General features: G+C 41.3%; 2 protein-coding genes across 11 annotated transcripts in view; one reads left to right on the top strand and one right to left on the bottom strand.

The window, feature by feature from the left end:
- TM6SF1 (transmembrane 6 superfamily member 1) overlaps positions 1–9,112 on the top strand; it is a 57,677-nt gene that overhangs the window by 24,097 nt on the left and 24,468 nt on the right. For 7 of the 10 annotated variants that reach the window (XM_058736427.1, XM_058736420.1, XM_058736425.1 and 4 more), the window contains one exon: positions 4,994–5,880. The exons of the other annotated variants lie outside the window; for them this stretch is intronic. In XM_058736427.1, the coding sequence (XP_058592410.1) occupies positions 4,994–5,185 (192 nt within the window). In that variant the 3' untranslated portion in view covers positions 5,186–5,880. Of the gene's footprint in view, positions 1–4,993; positions 5,881–9,112 lie in introns of those variants that run through there. 10 annotated transcript variants of the gene reach the window in all.
- HDGFL3 (HDGF like 3) overlaps positions 6,114–9,112 on the bottom strand; it is a 74,405-nt gene continuing 71,406 nt past the window's right edge. The window contains exon 6 of the mRNA XM_058736428.1: positions 6,114–7,807. Within this exon, the coding sequence (XP_058592411.1) occupies positions 7,802–7,807 (6 nt within the window). The 3' untranslated portion in view covers positions 6,114–7,801. The remainder of the gene's footprint in view (positions 7,808–9,112) is intronic.

Here is a 9,112-nt window from a genome sequence, read left to right as displayed (position 1 = left end):
CCCAGTCACGTGGGCAGTCAGCAGCCAAGAGGCTTGGGCAGGTCATACCTGGGGGGCAAGTGGGTGCTTGAACCTGGGGCACTAGGGCTAACCCTGGGTTGTACCTGCTGGGGAGGGCTCAGCTTGCAGACAGGCACCCACGACTCCAGCCAGGTGGTTCTGGGAAGGGCAGTGTGGATGGCAGAGCCCCGGGCCGCAGTCAGCAGCTTCAGCCAGACCCCCAGGCCTCGCGGGAGCCCTTGGGCTCATCTGTCACTGCCCGCTTGGACAAGGCAGCCGGAAGCTACAGACTAGATCCTGTCAATGTCAGACGGATGTTTCTCCCAACCCAGTAGAATGCTGTCATCCGAGAACTGTTGTGTCTGACATCTCCATGCCTCTTGGCTTGGCTTTAGTATTTACATATTCAGAGAGCTCAGCCTAAGGAAAAGTTACAAATCATAACACAACAGCGCACGCAATGAGAACGCTGAATTTGTTACGTGATTTGTTTCCTACCTAGCCAATACTTGCTCATGAAATGAATTCTCACTTTGGGAGGGTGACACATTGATCAGAGAAAACAGCCTCCATAACCCCGACTAACATCCCTAGCTTGCTAAAACGGCCATTCCTCATGTAGGGGTTTTGTGCATTCCCAACCCCCTAACTTGATCAAAACCTGCATTTCTTGAAAGGCCTAGTGAACTCCCAGGAGTCCGTGTGATTTAATAAGGAAAACAAATCTTTGAAAAATTCCTAGGTCAGTACAAGTCAGTGGAAAACATGTTAGTTATTGAGCCCCTGCCTTCAGATCATGGAGGAATCTGCCAAATCTCCTGCCTTCAGAAATTGAAATATCAATCAGAAAGTAAAAGAAAACAAAATCAAATCAAACCACGACACATTTTTTACACCAAAGAGTTCCAGTGGGGACTTATTCAGAACCCAAGTGTCTCTTCATATAAAATTCTTACGTAGGATTAAAGTTGCAAATCTAGTTTGAAATAGGCTGCTCAGACCCACTTATATATTAGTACTTTCTAGCAACTGAACAATTGTTCTCTGCTAAAATATCACTGGAAATTAAAAGAAAACAATCAGAGCCAATATAGTCAAGATGGTTAAGAGCATGAGCTCTGGAGACAGACTGGCTATTGCTCAGCCTGTCACTGATGGGCTCGTGACCTTGGCTACCTCGGTTTCCTCTTCTGTAAAGTTAGGATCATACAGGACCTTTGTCATAGAGCTGCTGAGGATCACGTGAGGTAATAATACACGTAAGAGGCTCAGAACGGTGCCTGGCACGGAATGAGCTGCAGATTTTTGGTGCTCCTCCTCTTATTGGTAGAAGATTCCCAGTGGGAGTCTAGAAATGCCTTGTGCTGCGCAGAAGATTCATTCATTAATCTGTGGCCACGTGTGGATGTTAGTACCTAAACGGTAATGTGCGGACATTATTACCTAAGCATCAAGGATGCTGGGAGGAAGCCCTGGGACAGACTCACGGCAGGCCCGGCAGGGAGCCTGTCACGCACCCAGCAACACCCATGGAAACACAACAGCCCTGCTTCGGTCAGCCAGGCCCTTCCCGCTTGTTGCGCAGACTCCCTGGCCGTGCGGGTGCCACGGACCTCCTCACACGAGGGTCTGGAAGCTTATCTGTGGATAATATGGTTGTAGAGTTGACTCTGCTGGAGGTGAATTTTGTGCCCCCCCCTCCCCCGCCTTTATGGAAACCTTTAGGAAATATCTAAAAGATTTAGGAAGCATGTGGATAGCTGGATAGCTGGGATACTAATGCAAGTCCTATTTAATAATTTGCTTCCAGTGTAATTCATCACGATACACCTTTAATTAGTATCGAGGTTAGACTTTGGGTTTAAAGTCTTCACATGATTATCCTTTGGTGGAGACCGTCTTAAAATTGTCAGAAGGTCAGCAAGGGGATGTGAAAACGAAGAGCCCACCTGAGTTCTCAGCCAAGCAGAATCCCAGGTCATGGGCAGGGAATTCACCTGCCACTCTCCTAAGCACTTCACAAAGATCAACTCATTGCACCGGCACAGCAATGTGCCCTTATTATCCTACTTTTACAGATGAGGAAGCCAGAGAGGTTACATACCTAACCCAGGGTCATACTGCTGGCTTGTGGTACAGCTGGGACTGGGCACTCTGTATGGTTCCAGATTCAGAATTCTTAACCACTGGACTGTGCTGCTCAGAAAACCCTAAAAAATAACATAGTTCTGGATTAGCTACTTCTGCTGTATCGGCCAAACAGCCTGGCTGTTGCCCCAATGTTCACATTAGTTTTGGCCTGTGATACTCATGTGGACACATAATACTTTCAGCTCTTCCTTCTGGAACTGAGATTGTGATTTTTTAGTCATCCTTTCCAGGCTGTCTCTATAAATATAAGAAAAGAGAGCTATTAAAATGTAACCGTTCTTTGCCTTTATTGCCTCATTTTCCATCCCAATCATCCATTTCTTTAAAAAAAAAAAAAAAGTCAAAGCAGATCTTTTAAATTCGTTCAAGGTGAAAACAGATTTAGAATGATAAGAAAGATGATGAGAGACTCCACCTCACACCACTGAATTCTGCAGACATTTCTGGGCTCTGCAGGTTGTACCTGTCACCCTGGGTGACAGTCGGTTCAGCAGCCCCGGGCCAACTGAGCCACCGACCCAGCACCAGGTGCCCGGCTGGGCTCTGAGCCCTGCCGTCAGGAGGCCTTGTGTGCCGGCAGGAACAGGACCCACGAGACACCGTGCAGGCCCTTAGCAGCCCCGTGCTTAGGCAGGAAACTGTCCTCAGGGGAGGCTGAGGTTTCTCTGAAACTTCAGAAGCCGGGCACTGGACACCGCGTGCGTAGGGAGGAAGCTGTGGCTGGGTGCTCACTCAGCAGGAAGGCGTGGCCACCAGCAACACACCCATTAGAAACTGCACGACGCTGGGCTCTGGGCTCGGGCCCTCGTTAGAGGATTCTGGAGAAAGGAGGCCTACGGAAATAGGTATAAAAATAGAGAAATGCTTTGCGGAAGCTGTTTGTATTTTGACAGTCACAAGACCATTATTGATTAACGTTTATTGAGCTCTAACAATGCGAGAGGCGCCACACAAAACATTAGACACAGTACCTGCCCGGTGGGCTTACAGTCTACTCTAAGGACATGACCATTTTGGAATGCTGCCAATGATTTTTGCTGATTTTGAAAATGAGGTATTAACTGCACTGGTCAGTGCAGGAAGAGAGCCTACGGAATCACTGACTTGGTGCAGGTTCCCCTGTGCAAGTAGGCACGACTGCTCGTATCACTCAGTCTCTCAAAGAACGGTCGGCATTTCCCCGAACGTGGTGACTTTTGTGACGTAGTACATGTGTCTATAGAGACACCAAACCCACATTTTTGAAAATCAAGGTTCAAACCTGGCCCCTAGTCCAGAAGTGTGGTTATATTAATTCAGAAAATCACTGCTGTTCAGAAGAGGCTCTAGGGAAAAATAGGGTTAACGACAGGGGCCACGCTCCTGCTCCGTGTTCCCAGGACTGTACAAGAGCAGCCCCCAGGGCAGCCTCTCGAAGGCCCCGGACTCTCCGGGTCTTGTCTTCAGAGCCCAGCAGATGGGACGCTTCCCATCTGCTGGGCTCTGCTCGGCACCTGCTCTGGGGGACGCGTGCTTGAGGGCAGAGCCCTTGCCGAGCCTCGTGGAGCACGAGGCGGAGGGCGTACACAGGCCATTTCTGTGGTCCTCGCGACACATCACACTGACCGCTTATCTCCAGAGAGTAGCGAGACTGTACCAGAGGTCCCAGGACGTAGCAGCAATCTGTTAAAATACCTGCGATGGACACAAATCCATACAAGTGCCACTTGTGAAAGCTCATCCTTTATTTGTCATGGAAAAGCCGAATTTTGTCTGTTAACCACTTCGCAGAATAAACTGATTTCATACGGAAGGAAATGTAAGATAGCTTGTATGTATTTAAAGTGAATTATTTAGTTTTTCATTCTTGTGATTCTGTGACTTCTTTCCACTTTGATCCTGATGAACTAATAATTCATCACTTCTTATATTTAGATTTCCAGTCCTTTATTCACGTACAGCGTGGATTTCAGTAAGATATAAAAACACACACTGCAGGGTTTTGTTCTGTAAGGACATGAGAATGCTGAGGAAATCCTCACACAGAAGCCTTTTCTAATAGTTTTTCCCTGTGCTTATGAAAAGTATCAAACAAGATACATTCTGAATGTATGTTATGAACAAGTACTTAAGTACAAATGGGAAACTGGTCTCAGGTTATGGTGACAAGCTGTACTAAATAAAGGAGAACTTGATATGAAGAGGTCGCCTGCATGTACACATGCCATTTTATAAAGAGCAACCATAATCCTACCCTCACCCACGTTGGTAACAACCTTACCGACGAAACAACCCTTAGTAGTTTTTAAAGTTGCATAAGCAACAAAAACGTGAAGAAGTAAACAAAAAACATGTAATGAAGGGCTTTGGGCTCTTGTTCCAAGGAATAGGTGAAAAGACTGATTAGTGAAGCTGAGGTCCCCATTGCTTCTCTTTAAACGGCTATATAAAAATATTTTTGCTTTCTAAGCTCTGTACTTCCTTCATTTTTGCCGAACACACTTATTAAGCCACAACTGAGTGCCTGAGTGTTTAGGATCTCCAGAATGCAAATCAGGGGGAAAAAAACCAAAAAACAAAACGGAGATTTTGTTCAGTTTTTCTTTTAAATTGAGCCACTAGTGTTTGGGAAGGGGCACTGCGTGGCATGATAAAGCCAAGCGAAGGAAGGTATACTTTCCTTGAGTCGTTACATTAAGACTGGTCCTGAATTCAGTGAAATCCTGAAGATTGTGGATTGTTTGAAAGTACTGGTTTTGAGGGCACAGGAAACATGGTCTGAATGAATCGTCCAGAACACGTTGTGAACCCGACTGAACACAGAGCTCATGCTGACCTCCCCCCTTTTCTTTAAATGCAACAGGCTCAGTTTTCTCACATCGGTGCTTCTCTTCATGCTAGAACCGCTTATGTCTACAGAGTCCCTGAAGAAGCGAAAAGCCTCTTTCTAGCATTAAACATAGCATATGGAGTTCTTCCTCAGCTCTTGGCCTATCGTTGTATCTACAAACCAGAGTTCTTTATAAAAACAAAGGCAGATGAAAAAGTTGAATAAAAGTATTATTTCTTCCTCTCTAGATGACTGACTTTTATTCCTGGTACTGATCTTCTGTCCCATTTTACTCCCTTCCCATACAGCGATACTTAAAAATATGTAAATTCGGGCTCCGCACTGTATGTGTGAGCTCTCACCTGGTATTGTGTGGGTAAATTTTCTTCTCTTGAAGGATAAGTGAAGTTGAGAAACAGTTTAAAGAAATCTATTCAAAATTATTTGTGAGTAACTTGACCATCTATTTCAATATTCTGTCTGCACATATTAAATATAACTGTAAACATATACAATTTAGCTCCTACAATAGTGAGCACGAAAATGAAACTATTCAGAAGTGAATATGGCCTGTGCGTATTAAGGAATTTAGAACAGCAGATACATACAGGAGAAATACTTTTTGCATATAAGATATATATGCATCATTATCAACCTCAATATAAAAAGCAAATTATCACATTATTTTAAAATGTTATTTGACAAATGTTTTCCCAAGGAAAGTATATTATTCACTGCTGTTATAAACACTGCTTTTAATAAACAATTTTTTGTGAGTCTAAATGGCTAAGGAGGGATCGGTGACTTTATCAGTACCCTTAATGAATACCTGTTTTATTGGTGACTGGAAATATTTCTATTGTATTTCTGTGTATATTTTTAATAAATTATTTTTGGCCTTTTATGAAAACAAATCTTAATGAATTGGAACCATTTTGTACTTTTTTTCCAAAAGCAGTTTTGTAGTCTTTAGGATTTTTATTCTAAAAATCTGTCAGTGACATGTTCCAATTCAAAATGTCAGCTACATTCTCCTTATGCTTCAGTGTGAGCAATGGACAGGACTTTCGAGGAACCGATTAAATTTCACTAATTTACAATTAAAGTAAAATATTCAAAGTTAAAAAGTACTCTTCGAGGAAACAGAACTGGATTGGCATCCCTAGTGTCTTTTAATGAACTTTTCATGTCTGGAATGATGAGTATAGAGAAAAATTACAACTTGCTACACGAGAGAAACAAACCAGAAATACTAGCCGCCTTCTCAGAGCCTTAGAGGGGTAGGTAGACTGGTGCTTTCATACCCTTGGCTGCCATAATCGTAATCCCATCACCACCACCATCGTCAATGGCCCTGGGCTCTTAGAACTTCTCACGTTTTCTCTTCATGTTATTTATTTAGCTCTTCACCAAAATAAGAAAACAAAAAGAAAACAGAGTCCAAGTCAACGCATGGATAATGTCAAGTGTGCGCATTTAGGGTCCACTGAGCTGGTAAATAGTATCTGAGACGTGCAAGCCATCATGTAGCCATTCCTCTCCCTCCCCCATGATTACAAAAAACCTAAAACCCCGAGTGTTCAAAAAAAAGAAAAAAAAAGGAAAAAAAGAAAAAGAAAACCCTCACCTGCACTTGATTCTCTTGTCAACTTGCTGTTAACAATTTTTGCTTTAATATACGAATTACATTAATACCTCACATTACATATAGAAAGCCAAATTACACTAACTTAGTTGTTTACAACCTCAAATCTTACTCCCAGTACACATTCCAATAAATTTATTCTGTAAAAACAATACATTTTTTTGTTTTTGATTTTTTTTTTTACAGTAAACTTTTCAACTACAAACCTCGAATACGCGAAAGATGGTCCAAGGACAAGCATAACAGGATTGATAAAACCCAAATTGACTAAATGAGCTCTCACAATATAAGCTGGCATAAAAATAAATAAAATTCTCTATTATCACAATAGCAACAATAATGTACACATAATAATGGTTTGTGGATGAGTATCAACTATTCTAATTCTAGCTCCAAAAGAAAACAATGGTTCATTTAAAAGTCAATGCTTTGTCTGGTTTCCCATAGGGCTACTGCTGATTCCAGCTTTAAAATGTAAAGTATCCACCTTGAGTGATTAGCTCAAATTGTATTGGCATTGGGAAAAAATAAATCATTGCCTTTATTTTGGAATAACACAAAAGGACTCACTAACTTCACATATAAAAACTGAGTTTGTGTACATAACAGGATGAGTTTTGAGAAGTATAAGCTGTTGACTAGCTATTTCTAATACGGAATAGATATTTTACAATATGGTTAAACTTTACACATGGCCTCAAAACTGAAGGACAATTTCAATTTTATCTTCAATATGCCAACGTTATGTGTTTAGGAACTGGTTCCTGGGTTCTGTCACAGAGAAGAAATCCCTTAAGCATTATGTGGAGTGGTCATTTTAAGAAAATGCTAATTTATCTTTAACTGAGCCTCTGGTGATAGTGGAGTCAAGGCAGGAGAATGATGAACACAGCCGCCTTGAGAAAAGGATCCTAGACATGTAGAAGTTTGTGCAAAAATCTTGATAATCCTTAGTGGTTAAGGGCAACTTCATGCAACCAAATAACATGAAATTAAATAACCTTAAAAAAGGCTAAAGTGTCTTTTTTTTCCCCCAAACACAACAGAGAGGAGTGTGAATAATGTACATACAAACTGGGGTTCTGTCAATGACAACAAGGAGTATGTGTTGGTTCATATCAAATCCAAGATTATTAGACAACCAAATGTATAACCTTCTTGTGGTTTCTCTTAATATGCAGCATTCATTATGGTAGTTAGGTCTGTAAAAAAAAAAAAAGAAAGAAAACAAGCCTTTAGATGACTTAGGATATTAACAATAAAAGCGATCCATACCTATAAAGTATATAGCTGGGAGTTTCTGAGATTTTAATCTGTACTGCAGTGGAAATAATACTTAGCAAGAATAGCCCGTGAGGCTTTGCTTCCTACTACCTGTCAGTTCAATAACCTGGAGGAAGCGCTGGGGCATGTTTAGTGTCCCGCTAAAAAAAACCAAAAAAAACAAAAGGAAACAATACACGTTGTCTACTGTTTGGCAGGGCCCAGAGTAGTGTGCACTCTATACAACTCAGGACAATGTGTATTGCTGGGGTAAAGTCCATGGAGAAATTGAGATAACCCATCTTTGTGAGGACTGGAGTGTTAGAAAGGTAAGCTGCTTAAAATTTAAAAAGCACTTGGAATGTATGCAAATTATCATGTATTATAACTTAATTACTTGGGACATGCGGCTGGAAGAAATAACGAGTGTTAACAAAATCAAGACGTATGAAGAGAAAGGAAGTTGAGATTTCTTTTAAAATTTAGATGGCACATCTGTGTGACAAAATATTTCCACTTCCTAAAAGAATGATGTTTCAATCTGGGTCCTACTTTAAATTGTGTCAGGTTACATTTCCTCATAGGGAGGCTATTTTTGTTTTCTTCATCATTAACCCAAATACATTAACCCCCTCGTAATGCTCTCAAGGGATGAATGAAAGAGGGAACTCAGGCCCCAATATTTTTTCCTAAAACGCCTTGCTTCCGTTCTTTTTCCTTCACTGAGTGAACAAACTTGCTTGGGAGCAAGGAGTGCGCTCACTCATGGGTATGTTCTCAAGTATACAGCCGAAATCTATAGCGTTCGTTATATACCACATATCAGTAAAGAGGAAAAGGTACTAAACCTCAAGATGCCAGACATATATTTCTCTTGGCCTGCTCTGCTCCTACCAGAATGAGACAGCCAACTTTAAAAAAATAATAAAAATCTACTTAAAATCTGTGAACTTGCAAAATACAGGGACTAGTGACTCCTAATTATTTATTGACAAAAATACTAGATACATTACACTTACAGCCTTTGGAGGATTTTCCTCCTTTGTGAAGGAGGAAGACACCCATTTTAAGCAATGAAAACTTGTTAACCAAGGACATTTATTTAACAGTGTCTTTTTATTAATGTCAATGTGAAAAGCAATAAAATCTATGTTTACATTGGTAGAGAATTCATAGTAACAACTACTCAATGCACATTGAAAAACATTTTTGGAACAGATGGTCCCACAGCAGCATCAGAATAG

The sequence above is a fragment of the Neofelis nebulosa genome, chromosome 7 (assembly GCF_028018385.1).
Source record: "Neofelis nebulosa isolate mNeoNeb1 chromosome 7, mNeoNeb1.pri, whole genome shotgun sequence".
In the NCBI taxonomy this organism is placed as follows: Eukaryota; Metazoa; Chordata; class Mammalia; order Carnivora; family Felidae; genus Neofelis; species Neofelis nebulosa.
This window is presented reverse-complemented; position numbering and strand designations above follow the sequence as displayed.